General features: G+C 42.7%; 1 protein-coding gene across 1 annotated transcript; it reads left to right on the forward strand.

Annotated features, from left to right (window-relative positions):
• The first annotated feature begins 11 nt into the window (after nt 1-11).
• On the forward strand, nt 12-24505 carry ube2j2 (ubiquitin-conjugating enzyme E2, J2 (UBC6 homolog, yeast)). Its single transcript, XM_055659190.1, has 7 exons — nt 12-224; nt 12497-12627; nt 15253-15293; nt 15614-15716; nt 19602-19740; nt 19927-20007; nt 22509-24505. The coding sequence occupies exons 2-7, from the start codon at nt 12497-12499 to the stop codon at nt 22785-22787; spliced, it is 774 nt and encodes a 257-aa protein (XP_055515165.1). The 5' UTR covers nt 12-224; the 3' UTR covers nt 22788-24505.
• Nucleotides 24506-24539: the final 34 nt, after the last annotated feature.

Raw genomic sequence — 24539 nt, forward strand, 5'->3', positions numbered from 1 at the left:
CGCTGCTGCTCCGACGCCGCCGCCGCCGCCATATTAGTCGCTGGGTTCCGCCGCCGCCGCCGCCGCCCGGCTCCGAGTGTCCGCCCGTCCGTCCGCCCGCTCCGGGGGAGGGAGCGCTGGGCCACCGACAACTCCCAACCCCCAGCCGCGGCCTGGGCTCCGCTGCCCCGACACCATCCGGAGGCCCCCGCTCGGAAGGCGCTGCCGCGGGGTTTGATGTCGAGGTAAATACCGAGGCCTGAGACGAGAGTAGGCCCGGAGCTCAAGCTGCGGCGGCCCCGGGCTCTGGGGCTGTGGGTGACGGGGCTGTGGGTGACGGGGACCCCGCGGCTCTGGGCCCTGGTCCCGGTGCGAGTGGGTGCCCAGTGTTGAGGCCTTGAGCCCGGGCCGTGGGTGAACGGAGACTGGGGAAGGTGCCCAGTGTTGGGGCGGTGAAGCCTCTTCCTTCCTCCCCCCCTCAAGGGCTGCGAGCCCGGCAGGAGCAACAAGACTGAACCAGGTCCCCCCCCCCATCCCAACCTTGCACCAAAGGCCGGGCAGAACCAACACACACTCAGCTCTTCTCACCGCGGTGAGGTCTATGTTGCATTTCTACTTCTCATCTACATGCTTTTGTTGTTGTCGTCTGACGGGTGTGTTGGCAGCAACCAGATGGCAGGATTCCCATGCCGGTCTCCATCCACGCATCATAAGCTCAGGAACTCTCTGCCACAGAAGGTAGTTGAGGCCGGTTCATTGGCTCTATTTAAGAGGGAGTTAGATGTGGCTAAAGGGCATCAGGGGGGTATGGAGAGAAGGCAGGTACAGGATACTGAGTTGGGTGATCAGCGAATGGCGGTGCAGGCTCGAAGGGCCGAATAGCCTCTACTCCTGCACCTATTTTCTATGTTTCTATGACCTGCCACTTGGAACAGTACACACACACAGAGTGAGTGCTGGAGTAACTCGGCGGGTCAGGCAGCATCTCTGGACAACATGGGTAGATAGGTACACAGAAATGCTGGAGAAACTCAGCTGGTACAGCAGCATCTATGTGGAGCGAAGGAAATAGGTAACGTTTCGGGCCGAAACCCTTCCGGGTTTCGGCCCGAAACGTTGCCTATTTCCTATAGTGGAGATTGTTCAACTATTTGCACGGAGCGAAGGAAACGTTGCCTATTTCCTTCGCTCCATAGATGCTGCCGCACCCGCTGAGTTTCTCCAGCATTTTTGTCTACCTTCGATTTTCCAGCATCTGCAGTTCCTTCTTAAACAACATGGATAGACAGGTTACACAGAAAAGCTGGAGAAACTCAGCGGGTGCAGCAGCCTCTATGGACATGGATAGATAGGTGATGTGTCGGGGGGGTCAGGTCATTTCTTCAGACTTGTTGCCTGCTCCACTGAGTTATTCCAGCACTGTCTTTTTTTTTGTGTGGTAAATTCCTAGCAATGGCAGTTCTTTGTTTCTATATGTGAATGCAAAACCACCTTCAATGATGCCCAAGAGGATGTCTCTCTCTCTCTCTCTGTGTGATGGGAGCTCTCGTGCTGTACGACCATCTTCTGAAGAAAAAGTAACCTATCCATTTTCTCCAGGGATGTTGCCTGACCTGCTGAATTACTCCAGCATGCTGTGCCTTTTTGTTGCAAGTTCATTACAAAAGCATTACTCACAGACCAGCGATCCCTGTACACTGACACTATCCTTCACACTAAGCGGCACTTTACAATTTTACCAAAGCTAATTAACTTATAAATCTGCACACCTTAGGAGTGTGGGAGGAAAAGGGAGTACCCAGACAAAATCCACCTAGGTCACAGAGAGAACGTACAAATTCCATACAGACAGCACCCATAGTCAGGGTCAAACTCGGGTCTCTGGCGCTGTAAGGCAGTAACTCTACTGCTGTGCCACTGGGAGATGCCATCAATGGGAGAGACACCACTAATCTTGTCAAATCTGTTGGCAGGATAAACATGCCAATGACCTGCACCAGGTCAACATTCCCAGCGTTGCAATCATTTGACTCTTATTACATTGTTCAACAGTATACACCTGAAATCGACAATCTGCTTCGTGCCGTCATGGCATGAGATTAGGGTGATACAGGGGTGCAGCTATTAGAGCTGCTGTAACATAGCTTCAGCGATACAGATTCAGTCCTGATCACCAGTGCTGCCTTTAGACTTTGTACATTTTCCCTGTGACTGCATCGTTTTCCTCTGGGTGCTCCAGTTTCCACCCACACGTGCAAAGAATAGTAGGCAACTGTGTTAATAGACGATTGTGAATTCCCCAATGTGTGCGAGAGGTGGCAGAATCACGTAACGCAGGGAGTGATAAATAGGATTACTGTAGAATTAGTATAAATGGGTGCTTGACGGTTGATGTGGACTCCAAAGTCCATTTCCATGATGTATGAGTGACTCCATTTCCAGGTGGAGAAAGGAGAAATGTCCCTAACAGTGTGTAACATTCCCAACTTGCCTGTGACATCTGTAAATGGAGAAGGATCACTTGAGTTGATTTAATTTAGAGATACAACGCGGAAACAGGCCCTTCAGCCCACTGAGTACGTGCCAACCAGTGATCCCCGCGCACTAACACAATTCTACACACACACGCGCGCACACACAATTTTTTTTAACAAAGCCAATTAACCTGGAAACCTGTACCTCTTTGGAGTGTGGGAGGAAACGGGAGTACCTGGAGAAAACCTATGCAGGTCATGGGGAAAACTTACAAACTCTGTACAGGCAGCACCAGTAGTCACGATGGAACCTGGGTTTCTGATACTATACAGCAGCAGCTCCTGCACCGTGTCGCCCACACGGTGATGCAGAACCTTCTTTGTCTGTGCGTTGAGAGCACACAGGATCTCTGTGTAAATAGCAATTGACATTGAATTCAGACACATTGTGCCACGGCAAACGACAGACTTCACAACATCAGCTGATTGGTCCTGATTACAAACTGCTTTGGATAGGAAGTGGGGTGGGGGGGGTTGGGGCAAATTCTTGCTTCAGCATAATACGTAGTTTGGTTTGTAAGAGAACAGGAAATGGTAAATATATATAAACTAGTCCTCAAGCTTTGGGCAAACAAATGTCATGCTTGGGAGAGCTACAAAGAAGAATAAGTTATTGAGCAGTAACTAAGAGGGCAAAATGGTGCATTTACTGATGAAAAAGCTTCAGGTTGATCTTGGCTTATTTAATTTCTTAAAGGAATTAAAAAAAATATTGCAGAAGTGGAGAATTATTGCAAGATGTGAAGGGATTGTTAAGCGCAATGATTGTTTGGACACTCCACATCTGACTGCACTACATTTCAGCTTGCCCAGATGAATATCTCCTGCATTTTTTGTGTAAATCCCAGAATGAGATTTGACCAGGGTTGTCGTGTATTTAATACGCCAGACAATTTAATACGCCAGAGCAGTGTTGAAGATGAAAATTAACTAAACCGTCTAAATCTGACTTTGTCCCATTGAATGTAGCAAACATTTTTGCATTGTCACACTCTTCTGAGTTTGTTTCTCTGGAATGGTTGAGGAAGCGTTGCTGCTTTTCTGTTTGGATCGGTTGTCCAGAAGACCAGTGACATTTTAGCAAACTCACAAAAATGTTGAAATTTCTCTGGAAATATTTTCTCCGAGCACTTTCTTATGCCCATCTTGTGCTTAATGCCAAGTCATGTGAAAAAACCTGCAAAGTTGAGGAACATCTGGAAGGGAATACAATAATGGGGATAAAAGCGAGGTATAGGGGAATAATAGAGGGAACTACAGTGTAAACTGACTCCATTCTCCAGATATTATACCCGAGAGTCAAGAGTAGAAATGAGGAACTGCAGGTGCTGGTTTAAGCACACAAAATTCTGGAGTGACTCAGTGGGTCAAGCAGCATCTCTGGCGATCACGAACAGCCCACGTTTCGGCTGGGATTCTTCCTCAGTTTTCTTCAGAATTGTCACCTATCCATGTTCTCCAGACCAGCTGAGTTACTCCAGCACTCTGTATGAGGTTGAAGAGTGATTTATTGTCATATGTACCGAAACGGAACAATGATATTTTTATCATTGTTACTTCTTACTGGGTATTACCCAGAGTTTCATATAAAATGTCAGTAAAATTACTCAACACACAAAAAAAAAAGATTGCTTCACATTTGTAACCAGCATTTTCCCTCTGATTCTGTTTGGCACTTTCATTGCCACTTTCATTTCACTGCACATCTCGTATGTGTATGTGACAAATAAACTTGACTTGACTTGACTTGACTTGATTCCCCTCTATCTTGTTTGCCACTTGCCTTACAACCATGCTCTCTGGTTAAGTTGTCCATGTTGTGGGGGAAAGATTTCTCACTCCCCTCAGCCTCCTCTGCTCCAAGACATGCAAACCCAGTCTTTCATATCTCTCCTTATAATTGTAACATTCCATTCTAACAACATCCTGGTAAACCTCTGTATCCTCTTCAGTATAGTCATATCCTTCCCTGGGTGTGGTGACCACACAGTTTCCATAGCATAACCAAAGTTTTATAAAGTTGCTCCATGCTCTTGTAGTCAACGTCTTGGGCAATTTCACCCCAAACTGATGGCATTCTCCATGGTGAATACAGATTAAATTGTAGAAGAGTCTCGCCCCAAAATATCATCTATTCCTTTTTTTCCAGCTATGCTGCCTGACCCGCCGAGTTACTCCAGCATTTTGTGTCCATCTTTGGTGTAAACCAGCATCTGCAGTTCCTTCCCACACAAATTTTCATTTGAGCTCGACCCACGGTCTTCAGGTCCACCTACACATTGCTCCCTACTCACTTCCTGGTTATCTTCATACTTTTATTATTACTTTAATTGCAGTTGTATTTTGTTTAACCTTGTCCGCTAGTGATATGTTGTTGTTGTTCCTTTTTTGTCCTATTTAAAAAAAATGAAATTCCCTGTGCATTCTTTACCAGAAGAACCTCATGTGTTTTCAACAATCTACGTGGAATACGCTATTTTTAATCAGACCCGTGACATCCTTTGACATGTGGGATTCTCTTGATGTGCCTGCCTGCCTTATCTTTCACCCTTGCGGCTGCATGCTGGCCTTGAACTCTCACTGTTTCACGTTTAAATCGCTGTTGCCAGATATGGATTTGCCCATCGTTAGCTGTTCCCAGTATATTGTGGCCAGGCTGTTGTGACATTGTACATGTTCATATGTATAGACTCATCTGTGTTCACTAAAGAGAATGACATCAAGTACTGGGGGTGGGGAGCAGAAATATTCTGGAGCATATTAACATTGAAAAACTATATTTTTTCTTCTTCATTTCAGGGTCTTTGTTTTTGGACAATATATGTCCATTACTACTTTGAAACTTGGTGTTATAGTCACTATCTCCAAAACGTTCACCCTGTAACACTTCACTGAATTGCATGGCTTCATTCCCTAGCATTAGGTCCAATACTGTTCCTTCTCCAGTAAAACTATCCACATTCTGTTATGCATGCATTTTAAAATGTCTCCAAGCCTTTCGCACCAAGGAAGTCCCTGTTAATACTGAGGAAGTGGAAATCCCATACTACTAAATTCCTATTGCTTCTCTGTGATTTCCTACATTACCTCCTCTATTTCCTGCTGATGATTGCAATGTCTGCACAATTACCTCAGCTAAGTGATAGCCTTTTATTTCTAGGCTCTACCCACATGACTTTGTATTAAAAGCTTTCTGTGATATCCTTCTTCATTATAGCACCAATGGCCTCCTACACATTGCAATGCTCTCTTTTACTTTCTCTCTTAACGCGTGCAGCTTAAGGGAGAAGGGTCTCAACCCGAAACGTCGCCAATTCCTTCTCTGCAAAGATGCTGCCTCACCCGCTGAGTTTTCTCCAGCATTTTATGTCTAGCTTCTATACCTGGTACTGTTTGCCATTCCTCCCAACCTTCAGCCATGTCACTGATTGCAGCAACATTATGGCCCCATGTGGCCATGGATACGCCCAGTTGATCTGCCCAGGTGTCTGCTCTCCCTGCTGGACTCTTCTATATTTGATCCCATCCTCTCCTCTATCCCTCTGAGCCTACTCTCTCCCTGGTATCAACATTATCTTTTAAGAATCTCATCTGAGGCCCCAGAAATGCCTGTCTGCGCCCATTACAATTTAACCAATTGAATCCCCATCTATGTTAGTGTCGTCTGCCACAGAGCCATACATGCTGCCACAAACCTGGCTGTTGCTGATTCTCCCCCCCACCGAAACACAATTCCTTGGGGAATTGCTGTTTGAGTGGGGAGTGGCTACAGGGAACGCCTGCACTCCTGATTTCTTCTGTAGCGTAGACAAGGATTTGCCCCAGGGCTCTACCCAATGTTGATTATAAGCATCCTGATAGCCAACAGGAGATGCAGGAGTAAATATTCATGCAGATCATGGGGATATGCTTGAAACGTAGTGGCAGTGGGCAATTAAAAAAAAAACCCACAATATTGACCGAGTGCCAGTGTCTTAGGTGGTTCAGAATTTAACTGCTTCCAGCAGGATTTTTTTGAAGCAATATGTAGATGGTGCAACCAGGGAAGGAGTCATAGTTGGCCTTGTTCTGGGGAATGAGCCTGGCCACTTAATAAACGGTTCAATGGCGGAGCATTTTGAGAACAGTGATCATAATTCTGTAATTTTTGTCATCCTTTGATTTTTCCAGCATCTGCAGTTCTTACTCAAAGGTTCAAGCATCTGACTAGTTGAACAGAAAAAGGCTGACTCTTCTGTTTAGCTGCAATTTGATTTTATTGGCAAGGGAGGACAAAAACAATACTTGTCTTGGTGTGTGCGGGGTCCAGCTTTACAGCAGCATGTCTCTCTCTCTCTCTTTTTCTGCTTTTTTCTCTTTCCCTCTCTTCCCCTCTCTCTCCCTCTCTGTCCCTTATACTTGAGTTTGGTTTGGTTGTATTTATGTATGGCATTATTCGATCTGCGTAGGAAGGAACTGGACTCCCACAGCGGCGGCTGCGGAGGGTTGAGGTCCCGACCACGGGGGAAAATGGAGGAGGACTGGCCAAATGTTGTGTCTTCCACCACAGTGATGAATGCTGTGGTGGATGTTTGTGTTCCATTTTTATTGTGTTTTTGTGTGGTGGCGTAGACTTGATGGGCCGAATGGCCTAATTCTGCTCCTATCACATGATCTTATGAAAACAATGTAGCTGTTGGACCGGTTTTCCGGGATATGGGCCAAACGCAGGCAGGTGGGACTAGTGCAGCTGGGACATGTTGGCTGGTATGGGCAAATTGGGCCGAAGGGCCTGTTTCCGCGCTATGACATGAGCTGTAGGATAAATGAAAGAGAATCTATTATGAAATAAATCGTAGGATTTATTAGCAGCGGGTGCAGCAGCATCTATGGAGCGAAAGAAATAGGCAACGTTTCGGGCCGAAACGTTGCCTATATCCTTCGCTCCATAGATGCTGCTGCACCCGCTGAGTTTCTCCAGCATTTTTGTCCACCTTCGATTTTCCAGCATCTGCAGTTCCTTCTTAAACAACGTGTAGAAAAGGTTAGCAGTTAAGAGCAAGGCATACTGACAAAGTAAAAAAACAGGAAGAACAAAGTGGCTGATTTTAAATTTACAGGATGAACATATTATTTGGCGTCAGGTTTATTAAAAAGTGCTAATATGAATGTAGATATACCCGAGGATGATGTAGGTTGTGCTTTGGGATAACTGCTGAAAAGTTGTCAGCAGATTTCAAGTTGGGAAATGTATCTAAAAGCACATTCTCAAAGCTGCTACAAGAAATTGGAGAGGCAATAGCTGACTGCAATTTTCCAATCTTTCTTAGATATTCAAATGGATTGAAGGGTAGCCACTGTAATAACTCTGTACAAGAAGGGAGAGGAGGACAAACCCGGCAATTATCATCTGAGTCTGAAGTCAGCTGAGGACAATTAATGGCCATTTAGAAATGAGTTGGTTGAGAGCAGAATAAACTTGAAGCAAATTATGTGTGACGCACTTAATAGCATCGGGAAGATGTAGGTCTGGCCAGGATTATTAATAGGCATTTTTCCGTAAGTCTCACATGATTCAGCATTATGCCACACGTAGAAAAGGCGGATAAGGAGAAAATAAATGGTGCTCGCAGGTTTGGCTTAGATTGAAGAAGGGTCGAAACTGCTGTACCCGGAAGTTGCTATTTGGTGCCTCATTGTCCACTGTATGTAGGGCAAATACTAAAATCTAGTGACCAAGAATGGCGCGTTCATAAATTGCAAGAAAGATTCAGAAAAGCTTTTTGGAAACCTGGGTAGCTGGAATGCCTGGGGCTGAGAGGCAATACGTTAATGAATTGGGCAGGAGTCCAATGTGCAGACTTGGAGTGCTGTTACATTTGAACCTTGGGGCATTTGTTGTACTTCATCGGGATAATGACTGGGATAGTAAACTAATTATTAGGGAAGTGGGATTCACCTATTGTGACTTTCAGCATCCGGGTGCAGAGAGCATCTTAAAGATTATTTTGGATGCATTGCAGAGGGAAGCTGTCTGCCTATCACACTTAGGCAAATAAGCCGGAAATCACGAGTATTAAGAGCTGTTACAGGATTGCCTCACCCATTGTATGTGCAACATGTTCTCCATAGCCTTCAGAGAACAACTGGAATTTTGAGACTTCATTGTTATTTGGAGAAGCTAAAAGTTGATCTAATATGCACATTTAATTTTTGTTCTTGATTAGCAAACAAAGCAAGTGGAGCAGTGGCGTAGCTGGCCAAGCTGCTGCTTCAGTGCAAGAAACCCAGGTCTGATCCTGTCCTCGGGAGCTGTCTGTGTGGAGTTTACACACTCTTCATGTGACCGTGTGGGTTCCTTTCAGGTGCTCCGGTGTCCTCCACATTCCAAAGACATGCGGGTTTGTAGGTTAATTGTCCCCTGTGTGCAGGGGCTGGATGCAAAGGTGGAATAACAGAACTAGTGTGAGCGGGTGATTGATGGTCAGCGTGGACCCGATGGGCTGAAGGGCCCGTATTAATGCTGTCTCTCTAAACTGAACTATCCAATTAGTCACAAATTCAGTTTTGAACTTTTCTGCACACCTTCATCGCCCCCTCCTATTCTGCTGCTAGTTTTTGTGCTTTCTTCCTTCTTTGTTACCATCACCTTGTAACATCCATTAAATCTGTCCCCTTGGTTATTGTGAGCGAGGAAGCTGCCCATCCAGTAAGTTTAGTGCATGTTGGTTCCCAGTAGACCAATTGCACCAGTCCCAATTCTCCGCCTGCTTATTTCTGTTCAGTCATGAGAGTTATTTTCATTTCCATCACCTGCTGTTGAATCTTTTGCCATTTGTGTATAGCAAGGGCTAATTTGCAGGAGCCAATTAACGTGCCAGCACACTGGGATGTGGGAGTACCAGCCGCAAAACAAAATGCTGAAGTGGGTCAGGCAGCATCTGTGCAGACTATAGATAGGCAAAGTTTCAGGTCGGGACCCTTCAGCATGAAGGTGGGCTCCAGCCTGAAATGTCACCCAGCCATTCCCTCCCCAGATGCTACCTGACCTGCTGAGTTACTCGAGCACTTTGTGCTTTGCTGAAGATGCCAACATCTGCCGTTACATGTGTCTCTGGAATACTGGTGGCATTGGTTGCTTTAATTGTGGCTCACACAATGAGGGCCTGAAATGCAAAAGTGAATTTTGTGTATAACCAGCAGCACCCTAAGGAATAATACCTCGGGATAGGAATTTTAAACTAACTGCATCAAAAGGAAGGAATGCATCACTGATCTCCACTTGTTTCATGAAGATATCATCAGCGCTTCAAATCCTCTGTATTTATGAACTGCAATTAACTGGCAGAAGGAATTAGTTCTCCCTGTTTTTTCCCCCAATTTTGAACAATGAAAATAGGGACATCCCATCCTTATCTACGCTGAAATTACCTTCAATTACCGTATGTGCCAATCTTTTGGAAATCTTAATACACTGACCGCAAGCACCTTGCTAGTTAAGTTTGAAGAATTCTTAATAAATTCGCTAATGAAATGGAAACTCAATTTCCATTTCATAAAACCACCAAGTCTGGTTAATTCCATGATGTAAATTCCATGTTTCATGTTTTCTTATGCCATAGAGAGGCAATTTTGGGCCATTTCACTGAGCAATCCCAATCCCCCGAAGATAGACAGAAAATGCTGGAGTAACTCAGCGAGTAACAGGCATCAAGGGATATGGGGAAAAAAGCAGGAACAATTGCTGATTTTAGATGATCAGCCATAATCATATTGAATGGCGGTGCTGCCTCGAAGGGCCGAATGGCCTCCTCCTGCACCCATTTTTCTATGTTTATGGTCAAGACCTTTCCTCAGACTCGACCCGTAATATCTCTCAATCATTCTATCCCGAGATGCCGTCTGTCCTGCTGAGGTACTCCAGCATTTTGTGTCTATCTTCAGTGTAAACCAGCATCTGCAGTTCCTTCCTACACAATCCCATTCCCCCACTCATTTCCCCTGTAACCTATTCTGTCCATATTCCTGATGTGGATTTAGATATGCGGAATACAATTTACAATCAGAAACAGACTTGGAAGGGTAGTAAACTGGGGATAGAACGTAACCTTGAGGCTGTAAACATGAAAGCTGAATTTAACACAGAAAAAAAAATTAAAGTTACATTTCAGTCGCGAGGACAAAGAGAAAAGCAAAATTCTCACAGAATTTGGAGCGTAAAATGAATTTTGAAACATTGTATAAAAGATCCAAGGCTGCATAAATGAAGAAAATCATGATGAACTTTTCATAACAGCACTATCCTCAATTGTGGTGTTGTCTTTATCTGAGCACCACATTTTCGAGAAGATGTGAAGGCCATTGAGAAGGTGCTGAGGAGATTTATCTGAATGATTCCCGCAACATGGGACCTTGGGGTTGTGCGGATAAATTAGAGAAGCTCTAATTAGCTCGGGAACAATAGGAAGTTGAGAGGTGATTAGATTGGGTATATAAAATTGAGCAGACTGTAGATAGGGTTGGTGCAAGGGCCAAGAAGCAGAAGGTAGAGAGGTTTGAGGAAATTGGCAAAGAAACCAGAGCTGTCATGAGAAAAATAACTTGTTTACACCCATCTGGCATTTAGTACCTGGAACCCACTACCAGGGCTGGGGGGCAGTGAAGGTCGTTTCAATTGTGACATTGAAAAGGGAACTTGATGAGTTTTTACATGACTCTTTGAGTTCAGTTTAGTTTATTGTCACTTGTGAAAAGCTTTTGTTGCATGCTAACCAGTCAGCAGAAAGACAATACATGATTACACTCAAGCCATTTACAGTGTATAGATACATGATAAGGGAATAACAATTAGTGCAAAGTAAAGTCTGGTCAAAGATAGTCCAAGGATCACCAACGAGGAAGATAGTAGTTCAGGACTGCTCTCTAGTTGTGGTAGGATGATTCAGTTGCTGATAACAGCTTGGAAGAAACTCCCTGAATCTGTAGGTGTGCGTTTTCAAACATCTATACCTTTAGCCTGATGGGAGAGGGGACTCTGAAGAGAGGGCAAACAGGTACAAGCGTGGATTGCTCGTCCCGGAGCCACGACAGACAGGATGAACTAAATGGTTTCCTTCTGTGTTCTAGGCTTTGTGATTACGTGCACTGCGAGTGTAGAATTTGAAGTGGGAATAATGAGCATGGACATTACAGAGTATAATCTGCATTGAGGTGCTTCAGGAAGCAACACATCGCTGGACCATTATAAATCAGAAACAAACCTATAAACACCAATTCACAATGTTTAGTTTGAATTTTATGAATGTAGATAATTTGATATTCGTAACACATTGTATTAATTCTACAGTTTCTTGGTCCTAGATTCTTTCATTGGTTTGGTGCTTGCAGCACTGTCTCAAAAGAGAGTTCCGAGTCGACCACATTCATTGCTCTGGAATCACCTATAGGTTTGTCAGACTAATGGGCCTGCCCCACTTACGCAATGTTTTTCGACGACTGCCGGCACCTGTCATAGTCGCAGCAGGTCGCCGAAAATTTTCAACATGTTGAAAATCCAGCGGCGACCAGAACAACGGTTTGGGCGACTACTCACGACCATACGGGCGTCTGTATGGTCACTTGAAATTTTTCAGCGACCTGCTGCGACTATTTTTGTCAATCTGCTGTGAGTATGACGGGTGCCGGCAGTCGCCGAGCAAATCGTGGAAGTGGGACAGCCCCATAAGACATCCATCACTGAGATTCTAATAGATATTAGGACATTGGGAAAATTGTTAGTTTTCTTACATCATTTTGTTCAACCATGCCCAGTTGTCATGGGGGGATTTGACCCTGCACTCCTGGAGCAGTAATCTGGTTATTAGTTCAATAAACCAATAATAAATCAATAAACCTTGGGTTAGAAATAGCCAAAGAGTTTTATCCCCTTTGTAACCTTGTTGTCATAGTTCTAACCAGCTCTCAGTGACTTGATTTCAAATCTGTCATTCTTTCTATCAAACCAGATGAACAGCAACAGCAACAAGCGAGCTCCAACAACAGCAACCCAGAGACTGAAGCAGGACTACCTTCGAATAAAGAAAGACCCAGTGCCTTATATCTGTGCTGAACCTCTCCCATCTAATATTCTTGAATGGTGAGTGTGTTTACAAAAAGACAAGTGACCAGTTGATTTTGTGAGATTGTATATGTTAGCCTGCTGGCATCGCCTAGATTCTTTGGGTGGGGCGGGAATTGCCCATATATATCCTTTCAATAATAGACAAGATGCAACCAATTTACTAGGCTCCCAATCATCAGTAAATTACTACATGTTATCTCTGCAGTGTCACTTACCAGTTACGTGCTTGCAATGTTCAGTTTAGGTTTCATTAGGAGTTTGCATTAGAGCTGCAGTCTAAATGTTGGCAAAGTGCTGAATCCCAAATATTAATTGATAGATACAGCATAGAAACAGGCCCGTTGGCCCACTCAGTCCAGGACAACCATCGAACACCCGTTGGCACTAGTTCTCCATTATTCTGCAGTCATACCATCTCCCTACACACTAGGGGGCAATTTACAGAGGCCAATTAACCTACAAACCCGCAAGTCTTTGGCTTGTGGAAAGAAACCGGAGGAAACCCCCATGATTGTAAAGAGAACACGCAAACTCCACACACGTGCCTTGCAGCACCGCAGACCCGGGTTCGATCTTAACTACGGGCGCTGTCTGTATGGGGTTTGTACGTTCTCCCCGTGACCGCGTGGGTTTTCTCCAAGATCTTCAGTTTCCTCCCACACTAAAGATGAGGCGAGCTCAACTGCCTTTGACATCACATCAACATTTGTGCAGCCTCAGGGAACCCTAATAAAACAGTCAATCAGGTTGGGCGCAATACTCCACGCGTTGGCGTTCTACCTCATCACCCTGCTCTAGGATGGCATTGCAGGAGTTTCTCACGGCAACATTTCTGTAAGTGCTGTAGGAAGCATTTGATGGCACTAAAGAAGTTGCAAGAGGAGATTTGAGAATCTTGCATGGCAGGAGAAGTGGCAAGAGTGGCAAGGGAGAATACAGTGTGGATACGATTGAGACGTCTAGAAAGAGTAAATGTACCGACATTAGTACTGGATTTTTTTAAAATCGTAAGAGCAGTGGAAATCTGAATTTCAGTGCCAGAAAAGGTGGTGGAGGCAGGAACCGTTGTCAAATTTAAAGATATCCTGGATAACCGCTTAAAGAGCTGCAACCTATAAACCTGTAGGAAGGAACTGCAGATGTTGGTTTATACCAAAGAGAGAAACAAAATGTTGGAGTAATTCAGCGGGTCAGTCAGTATCTCTGGAGAAAAGGAATCGGTGATGCTTTATGTCCGAAGAAAGATTCCGAGTGGAAACGTCAGCTATCCTCCCTGTTCTCCAGAGATGCTGCCTGACCTGCTGTGTTCCCCCAGCACTTTGTGTCTAACCCATTAAAACTATTGACTTGGAATTTGGAAGTGGGAGTAACTTAAATGGATTCAATGTTTTTAAGAAGGAACTGCAGATGCTGGAAAATCGGAGGTAGACAAAAATGCTGGAGAAACTCAGCGGGTGCAGCAGCATCTATGGAGCGAAGGAAATGGGCAACGTTTCGGGACGAAACGTTGCCTATTTCCTTCGCTCCATAGATGCTGCTGCACCCGCTGAGTTTCTCCAGCATTTTTGTCTACCTTAAATGGATTCCATTTTGGAGGCAAGGTTGCAATGAACTAATAGCCTCGATGTTAAAAAAAACTCCTAAGTGGTGAGCGGCCTCATCCTACAGGGATGGTTATTTTGAGGTAATTGCTTTTCCGTTAGCAATTAAAGCGATGCTCTAGCTACCTGCAACAAATCTAATAAAATAAAAATCCACTAACATATCTGTGGCACGGGTAAATATAGTTCATGTATAATTAACCAACAAGATTAAAGTGCCTGTGTACACACTGTGCAAACATGACATTGGATAGCACGATCCAGTGACTGAGTCTATTACTCATCTTTTTGTTCTCTGATCAAACGTAGCCTGGCCTGATCACTGGTTGTCCACTTGACTGATCACACGGACAAAAACTGCGGCGTCGTGTTGTAACATTGTGTAAATCCCGCTCTTTGCGGCTTGCGAAAGCCATTCTGTTATCGGAGTCTAGGTGAGAGTTTGACCATGTAATGTGATACCCTTGGTTAATGTGTAATTTCATCAACAACATGACATCCTTCCACATAGTACGTTTGTGGTCGTCTTTCGATATTACAGTTTTAAGGCACTTAATAGATCTAAATGTGCTCTGACCTCTACTGGAATAAAAGTACAATAGCCTTTGCTCCTAGAAATTGGGTTTGGGTGTAACATTTCCTGGTTCTCCTGGGGTTTTTTTTGTCTTTGAGTAGAACCATTTTTAATACAACTCCAATTTCTTTTTAAACGGAAACCCAGTCGAATTTTGTCTTTTATCAGGAGGAAACTGCAGATGCTGGTTTACACCGAAGATAGGCACATAAAACTGAACTAACTCAGCGGGTTGGGCAGCGTCTGTAGAGAAGGGTCTCAACCTGAAACGTCACCTACTCCTTTTCTCCAGAAATGCTGCCTGACCTATTGAGTTACTCCAGCATTTTGTGTCTATCTTCGGATTTTACTGTGTACAGATTGCTTGTTCTAGTAAGTTGGATTTGACAGTGATCGTGCTAAATTGAAGGGGTTAATTCATAATGGTTATATATGGTATTCATAATCATTCTCTTCTCTTACTAGGCATTATGTGGTACGAGGTCCTGAGAAAACACCATATGAGGGTATGTGATAGTATTCCTGTACATACTGAACGATTGTTAATGATGGGGGCATGTTAAGATGGTGCACACCTCCATCATATCTCTACTCAACCTCACTTTATCTCTTGGAGAAACATCCCTGACACTCCAGTTTTAATCTTGTATCAGAATTCCTCCGTTTCCGGAACTGCTCTTGTAAATAACTAAATGCTGGGGTTATAGAATGGATTTTTCCTCATGCAAAATTTTTCCTCATTTCAAGTTTTCATTGCTGTATCTACAAATTCTGAAAATGAAATTTCGGTCAACTAGTGATGCTGTTGTTTCCTGTTCAAATATAGGTGGTCTTTACCATGGGAAGTTAGTTTTCCCCAGAGAATTTCCATTCAAACCGCCTAGTATTTATATGATTACACCAAATGGAAGATTCAAATGTAATACACGGTAAGATGCTTTGTACAAGACTTTAAGTTTTCATTAGTTGTATAAAACTTTGAAGAAACACATATGTTTTATCATGCACAAAACGAGTTACTAGTTACTTTGTTGGTTCTATCCTACTTCAGTTGTTTTTTACATTTCAATGCGCCTAAATTTGATGATTTCTTATAAAATGAATGATTCTTGCCCTATGAAATTCTTTGCCAATCTCTAGAAGGCACCAAAAGCAACAGTTCACAATGTTTCCAAATTGGTCCAAGTTTAAGATTGAACATTAACAATCACTTAACCACTGAATCTGGAAATAATTGTATTTTAATGTTTTTTACTGCATGTCCAGAAAACTGCATCATTTTATTTCAAGGCTTGAAAGCATCTTTCCAAACTTGTTTTCCCGTGTTATCAGCCATTAAAGATGTCAGTATTAACAACTCCAGTTTTCTCTGGATTCTTTTCCAATGCTCAACACAGAAAGCCACTTCATTGGCAAGTCCTAACTTTCTGTGAATCAAATTTAATTATTTGTGTGAAAAGAATCTTATCGTATATTTCTATGGATAAACTTGTATTCGAGTTGCTAGACTAACTGGAAATGCAATTAGATGTCTTCTGTTCTTTGTTCTACCAGACTGACGTATTTTTGAAGCTATCAACTGTAACTAAATTGCTTGAACTTGTCAGAATTATAACTTGGGCACACTATCTTCCCCTTTGCTCGATCTATTGTGCTCGAGTTTTAACTGATTATATCCTTGTATACTCGATCTAAGCTGCTTGGATAGCATACAAACCAATCTTTTCACTGTACCTTGGCACATGTGACAATAGACCTAAATCTAAATGGTCCTTTGCAAACAACATTTAAGCCTTTGAGGCATTCACAATGTAGATTAGTTCTCTATCCTGATGGGAGGAAAGGATTGTGGAGGGGAGAGCACTCTGAGGGAAAGTGATAGAGCCCTGGCTTGGTTTCATTATCTTGCCCTCGGTTAGTGACTGTCATATGGAATGGTGGAAAGGTAGCTAATGGGGCTGTCCCACTGTACGAGCTAATTCAAGAGTTCTCCCGAGTTTCCCCTGATTCGAACTCGGAGAATTACGGTAATAGCCGCTCGTAGGTACTCGGGGCTCTCGTGGACATTTTTCAACATGTTGAAAAATCTTCACGAGCTACCGCGTTTCCTGAGTACCTGTTGTTTGCGTTACGAGCCGCTAAGAGACGTCCCGAGCTCCGACGTACCATTACATACGTGCTTACCACGAGTTTGATTTTTTTTAAACTCTGGAGAACTCTTGAATTAGCTCGTACAGTGGGACAGCCTCTTAAGGGTAGGGCGAGAAAATTTTGAATATGGAAAACAAAATAGAAAAATGGCGTAAAAGTCTGCGAGATGCTATTGGCATGATTGAGCTGAGGCCAGCCTCAATTGTCATGCACTTGCCTTGGCAGCGCAGATGTCTTGCTGTTTGAGCATAATACACTTTATAAAACATTTTAAAGGTTGGAACGGAGATTGTTTTACAAACAATTCTATGGACTAGTTCAAGAGTGAACAAGAAGTTTAGAATTTGCCATAATTTAAAGCACAATACTTTCTGTATGTTGTAATTGCTTTATCAACAATGTGTTTCTTTCATTTCTGATGTGAACAGAAATAGCTATTTTTACCTAGATTATTTTTTTTAAGTATCTCAAGTATTATGGAACAAATTAGACAGTTGTAGGTTTTCGGTTATAAATTTGCAATGAAATTCTCTTATTGCAAAGTTAAAAACCTAGGTATAATATCATTCTTCCAACGAAGCGTCATTGGGGATACCCTGTGGGTGATTGTTCCACAATTGTATGTCGAGTAATATCTTTTTAGTTCCCAAGTTTGTTGGCCAGCTACTTGGGAGTTTAATCTGTGGATTTGCCACTGCTTCCGAGCATTCTCTTTTGCCCATGTTCGTTCAGGCACGTTTTCTTGCTAGTTCTTTTACATCTGTTGAAATAGGTTGTTACTGGAATGATTGCTGTCTAATGGTTACACAAAAAAGCTGGAGAAACTCAGCGGGTGCAGCAGCATCTATGGAGCGAAGGAAATAGGCAATGTTTCGGGCCGAAACCCTTCTTCAGACTCGAAGGAAATAGGCAACGTTTCGGGCCGAAACCCTTCTAATGGTGCCATGCCTTCAAACAACAGTTTTCATTTATTTTGAGTCATTTGATTTTCTAAAAATATTAACATAGAAACATAGAAAATAGGTGCAGGAGGAGGCCATTCGGCCCTTCGAGCCAGCACCGCCATTCATTGTGATCATGGCTGATCGTCCCGTATCAATAACCCGTGCTTGCCTTCTCCCCATATCCCTTGACTACACTAGCCCCTCGAGCTCTATCTAACTCTCTCTTAAATCCATCCAGTGACTTGGCCTCCACTGCCCTCTGTGGCAGGGAATTCCACAAATTCACAACTCTCTGAGTGAAAAAGTTTTTTTCTTCCTCAGTCTTAAATGACCTCCCCCCTTTATTCTAAGACTGTATTCTGGACTCGCCCCATTGTGAAGCAATACCTTGTATAGACCACAAGAAACCCATCACCGTGTGGGCATCGCTAAATTATAGTTAAGTAAGGTATACTTTACGAACATACTAAAAAATTTATCATCTTGAAACCCGAGCACTTTGCAAAGGATAAGATAACTTTAGTTTCATTTGAGTTCTCAGAAGGAACACAGATAAGGCGTATTTTGAAAACCTTTCCAATTCTCTTAGACGTGCCCTGTGTAATAATCTTAATACATACACAGGGTGGTGGAACTGAAAGTCTTAGGTTAAGAATTCCTCTCCAGGACAAAATGTACTATTACATCCATTAAAATGCCATGTAGTTTATTTTCCGACTTGTAGTCTTTCCAAAGTCAGCATGCCTTCTTAATTGAGAAAGTGAGCTTTTATAGCTAATCTTCCTGAACTTTGTACCAGGCCCACCTGATCTACCTGGTCAGAAGCAGCTGCTGAAGTGCCACTCAATTTTCCCTGCCCATTGTCAAAGCACTAACAGAGGTAGATAAAAATGCTGGAGAAACTCAGCGGGTGAGGCAGCATCTATGGAGCGAAGGAATAGGTGACGTTTCGGGTCTCGACCCGAAACATCACCTATTCCTTCGATCCATAGATGCTGCCTCAAAGATCTACCTTCGATCTTTCCAGCATCTGCAGTTCCTTCTCAAACATTAACTAACGGAGTTAGATTGAGCTCTTAGGGCTAAAGGAATCAAGGGATAAGGCGAAAAAGCAGGAATGGGGTACTGATTCGATGATCAGCCATGATCATATTGAATGACAGTGCTGGCTCGAAGGGCTCCTACACCTAATTTTCTACGTTTCTCTGCAGATGCTAAGAATTATATATCTTTTTTTAAACGACATAGCTATAAATTGTAGAGATTAAGAATTTCGGAGCAATCCTTAATTGATGAGTTGTGGTAGAAACAGTGAAAAGCAAAACTGATAAACAGCAACAAAAACACAAGAGATCTATCTTTGTGTGGACATCTTAAATTACATTCAAAGTATACATTACAAACATACATAAAAAACTTATTAATCAACCTCTCCCGACCTGTTAGAGCCTTTTGCAAACTTTATCTGCGTTACTTCTGTGAGCTTTATCTGTGAGCTCTCAGCTCGGGTGAAACAAAAGACATTTCATCCGTTGCAAAGTACTTGGATTTCAAGATAGTAAATGTTTTAGTGTGTTAGTAAAGTATACCCTAAACATAATTAAGAATTGCCCACGCAATGCTTTATGTTTTCATTTCTGTTTATCAGTTGTGCTCTGAGCGGTTTCGTGAATCCATGTTGAAACGTAATGAATTTTAGCAAACAACTTTCCCTTTCAGGTTATGTCTTTCAATCACTGATTTCCATCCAGATACCTGGAACCCAGCCTGGTCTGTCTCCACAATCCTGACGGGTCTCCTTAGTTTCATGGTAGAGAAAGGCCCTACATTGGGCAGCATCGAAACCTCCGAATATACAGTGAGTTCTGCTCATTCTCATTACCTTTGTGTTGGTTCAATGACAATTGAACTGAGTGATGTAGTGGACCTTGCAAATTGCATTCCTATAACTGATGTGCTTAAATTTATAACATAGTTGTTTTAAAATGACTTCCAGCAATTTATAAATGATCCTTGAATTAATATTTTGATTTCTTCTTTGTAGAAAAGACAACTTGCTGCCCAAAGCAGTGCCTTTAATCTAAAGGATAAAGTGTTTTGTGAGCTTTTCCCAGACCTAGTGGAGGTAGGTATTTGTAGACATTTACAGGTGAAACAATCAACGCAATATCAATTTCCCAGTGTATAATAGATGTATCAAAATAAGCTGGCATTAATGTAGGCAAAATATTGTCTGCAAAAATCACCTTTTATAACTGAGAAAGAATGGTAGTAGAATCCTCCAGTTCATTGCCAAAGCTTTTTATATCACAGACTTAGCATGGAAACAGGCCTTCGGCCCAACTTACCCACACCAGCCAACATGTCCCACCTACACTAGTCTCACCTGCCTGAGTTTGGCCCATATCCTTCTAAATCTGTCCTATCTATCTACCTGTCTAAATGTGCCTTACACATTGCGATAGTCCCTGCCTCAACTACCTCCTCTGGCAGCTCGTTCCATACACCGACCACACTTTGTGTGAAAATGTTACCCTTCGGGTTCCTATTAAATCTTACCCCTCTCACCTTAAACCAATGTCCTCTGGTTCTTGATTCCCTTTCTCTGGGCAAGAGACTCTGTACCTCTACCCAATCTATTCCTCTTGTGTCGATCAGAAAAATTTAACAGTGGAAATATAACTCTATTTTCCACTTGTACGTTTTGTATTAGAGTTTGACATGATTGTATTTGTGTATAGTATCATCTGATCTGTTTGGATAGCATGCAAAACAAAGCTTTTCTCTTACCTCAGTACACATGCGGATTATAAACCAAAACTTAAACATCAGAAGGTGTTGGAATGGAGCTAGTGAACAGGAATTATGAAAATTATTATTAGTCTATGAAACAATTCTTGAAGTTAAACACTGCAGTAAATCAGTGGATAGACCGTAGGTTGACCAGAAGGATAGAGCACATTACAAGTAGTAATAAGATATTGGTAAACTCTGTATTTTGGGTGTTCTGGTGGCTGGGCCTGGAAGATTATCACTTGGAGGATGAGCAACAGCTATTTTTTTCACTTTGACAGAGGGATATTGAGGCCATTCTGTGACCCTGGGGCTTGGAGTCTTCCGTGACTTATAATTGCCAGCTGATGGAAGAATGTTTGTCTACGAAATCAAGCCCACTAAGTATTAAAATGTGGTTAAAGCTGACTCCAAATATGAAAGATGTATGATGCTCAGCTTATGAATGGATCTACAACTTTGAAATGTTCAAACTTTGAGCAGTCCCTTGATTAGTTCGAGTGTCAGGGGTTATGGGAGAAGGCAGGACAATGGAATTAAGAGGGAAAGATATATCAGCCATGATTGATTGGGGGAGTGGACTTGATGAGCACAAATGGCCAAATCTGTTCCTATCGCTTAAGTCTAGACATAGAGTGCAGTTTGAGCATATCAATAGTTTGCCTTTTGCTTTAAATTACTCCACCACAATAATACTACGGGGTAGACACAGGGAACTTCAGATGGTGGAATCTTGCATAGGACACAAGTGCCAGAGTAACTCAGTGGGCCAAGCAGCATAAAGCTGATGGTACACAAAAATGCTGGAGAAACTCAGCGGGTGCAGCAGCATCTATGGAGCGAAGGAAATAGGGAACGTTTCGGGCCGAAACGTTACCTATTTCCTTCGCTCCATAGATGCTGCTGCACCCGCTGCGTTTCTCCAGCATTTTTGTGTACCTTCGATTTTCCAGCATCTGCAGTTCCTTCTTGAGCATAAAACTGATGCCTGATCCCCCGGGTTACTCGAGCCCTTTGTGTTCTACAGTTAACTACAGTTTCTATTAGTTCTACACTCACTTCTCCTTGGCATCAGCTCCACCTACATCAACCGACTCCAACTGGTCCAGAACACAGCCGCCCGACTCATCACCCACACCAAATCCTGGCATCACATCACTCCAGTCCTCAAACAACTTCACTGGCTTCCCATCTCCCACCGGATCACCTACAAAATCCTGATCCTTGCCTACAAAGCCCTCCACCATCTGGCCCCCACATATCTCACTGACCTCCTCTCCCCCTACCAACCCTCACGGTCCCTCAGATCCACTTCTGCCAGTCTCCTCTCCATCCACAAGTCCAACCTCCGCAGTTTAGGGGACAGAGCCTTCTCCAGGGCAGCTCCCAGGCTCTGGAACTCCCTCCCCCAACTGATCCGCAATTCCGTGTCTCTCACCATCTTCCAGTCCCGCCTCAAGACCCATCTCTTCACCTCTGCCTATCCTTAGCCCCCCACGTCCCCCTCCCTTTTCATCTGTGCATTAATTGCCTTATTATTGTGTTTTGTATTGAATTCTGTCTTTACTTTGTGTACTAGTCATGTCTCTACTATTTATTTCATTCCCCTTACATGTTTTTCCTCTACCTGCTAAATTTTTGTATGGTGTCCTTGAGACTCTTGAAAGGCGCCCATAAATAAAATGTATTATTATTAGTATTAAATAAGGTTGTAGAGAATTTTAGGTTGACAATTCTCTGGTATGCGATCACATGAGGTCAGAATGCAATGAGTAGATCCTAGGAGATGTCCAAGAAATTGTAATAACGCTAGTTTTGTCCTCATTCCGTCAGGAAATAAAAGAGAAGCAGCGGGCACAAGAAGAACTAAGTAACAGGGCCCAGGCTTTGCCTTTGCCGGATGTTATCCCTGATGGTGAAATGCACCAGAACGGGGTGCCGCTACTGAACGGGCACGCGGTGTTGCCGGCCGCCAACCACCAAGGTCTCCAGCAGGCCAACCGAAACCATGGACTCCTCGGAGGAGCGTTAGCAAACTTGTTTGTCATTGTCGGTTTTGCGGCGTTTGCCTACACAGTGAAATACGTGTTACGAAGCATAGCACAAGAATAAAGCTGGCGATGAGACCAAATAACTGCAAGACTTGCGAGCAAAATCTGACTCCTTTTGGGGAAAGCTGTGCGGACGGGGAAAGAAAAAGACTGCGCTGGAGTGATGTAATTAAAATTACATTTGTATGTGTGCAAAACATGACCAACTAGAGCCGATGGTTTTCTTTCGTGAATGGATCAACGGAGCTAGCAAATAGTTGAAGAATATGCAGAAGGTTCAGGTTTACTGTGCTGGTCATGTGTACTTTACAATGGGTGACCAATATTATGCCTCTTAATTATGATTCTGAAACTAGCATTATTTCTTAAAAAAAAAAAGGGGGGGCATGTTTTGCAGCGACATTTTCAGATTTTAATTGTTTACTTCAATGATTAAAAATATCTACCCCAGCATAAATGACTTTTTAATGTATTTATATTACTGTTGCATTTAGACCCCCTACAGGAAGCATTTCTGGAAAGATAAAATAGAAAAAGTGAATGCTGAGCAAAATAAAACTGGGTATGAACTTAAAGAAGCAATTTTTAAAATGGTTACTTTTTGTTTTAGTAAAATGGGAAAGGTGAGTATGGTCGTCCAGTGTAAAAATAAGTGGCTGCCGAAGAGATTGCGGCCCTGTGCACATTCCTACAAACTAATTATCAGCTTTTTAAGTTTTATGGCAAAACAGTAAGAGAAATCATTTTTTTTTTGTAATAGATTTCTTTAAAAATGCTCAATGCCCCTCTTGTGTTGCTGAAAATGATACTGTAATAGTCAACTATCAATTATTTTTGTTATTTCTGGAAGATGGTTCTGTTTGCCTTTAGTACAATATCTTTGAAATTGAGCAATACAATTTTCCACAAAATATCCAACCTGCACAAAATTTTCATATTAAAAATCCTTAATTGCAACCTATTAGTTCAATGTGACGATCTTGGCAACACCTTATCCTAATGTCACAACTGTCATGAAGTGTGAACATTAGAGATTTCTAATTTTAATTTATCATCTCTAGCAGCCAAGAGAGATTAGATTTTTCGCTTGGTTGACAAACGTAGTGTGATTTGTCACATTCAAGTAAATCCCTGGGTGTCGTTATACCCGACCCACTGCAGTATTGAGTAGGTTTTGCACAATTGCAGCAGTGATATTATAAATGGCTACCAATAAAATGTGCAGAATATCAGTGGTATCATTCGATGGCATTGAAGAGAGAACCTAAAAATCTTCCAGAAGTTGCGTTAATTTCCTGACAAGACTGGTGTTATTGTGTGTGTCAAGTCCACAGTTTTATTCTGAAAGTATCGAGTAGGGAAATGTTTTTGTCATGAAGTTCTACCTTATAATGTACAAAATATTTGTCAAGTCTTTGGTAAATGTTTCTTGAAAGCTGCACTGGAACGGGGAAAGTGTTGGTGACTTTGTATTTTGGAATTATTGAAGCGGAACAATGGAAAAACAATGCAAATTCATTGAACTGAGCATATAAGTTATACGTGGCAAGGCCTCTCTGCCTTATCCATAAGATTATTAAAGTGAATTTGTGGATTTTTTTTCCTTTTATAGCTACAAACCTCAATGTAAATAACATAATCTAGAAACCATTAACGAGCCTTGCCAGGAAAGATCTATTTAAAGCTTCAAAAACAATAAGTTGACTTCAGTATATGGTAGGTTTATGTTCTGATCTGTGTTTCAGTTTGTAAAATCAATAAATTCTTTATCACACAAAACTAGAAATGCGACCCATCGCTTTTTATGCCGGAT

The sequence above is a fragment of the Leucoraja erinacea genome, chromosome 30, assembly GCF_028641065.1.
Source record: "Leucoraja erinacea ecotype New England chromosome 30, Leri_hhj_1, whole genome shotgun sequence".
NCBI classification, from domain to species: Eukaryota; Metazoa; Chordata; class Chondrichthyes; order Rajiformes; family Rajidae; genus Leucoraja; species Leucoraja erinaceus.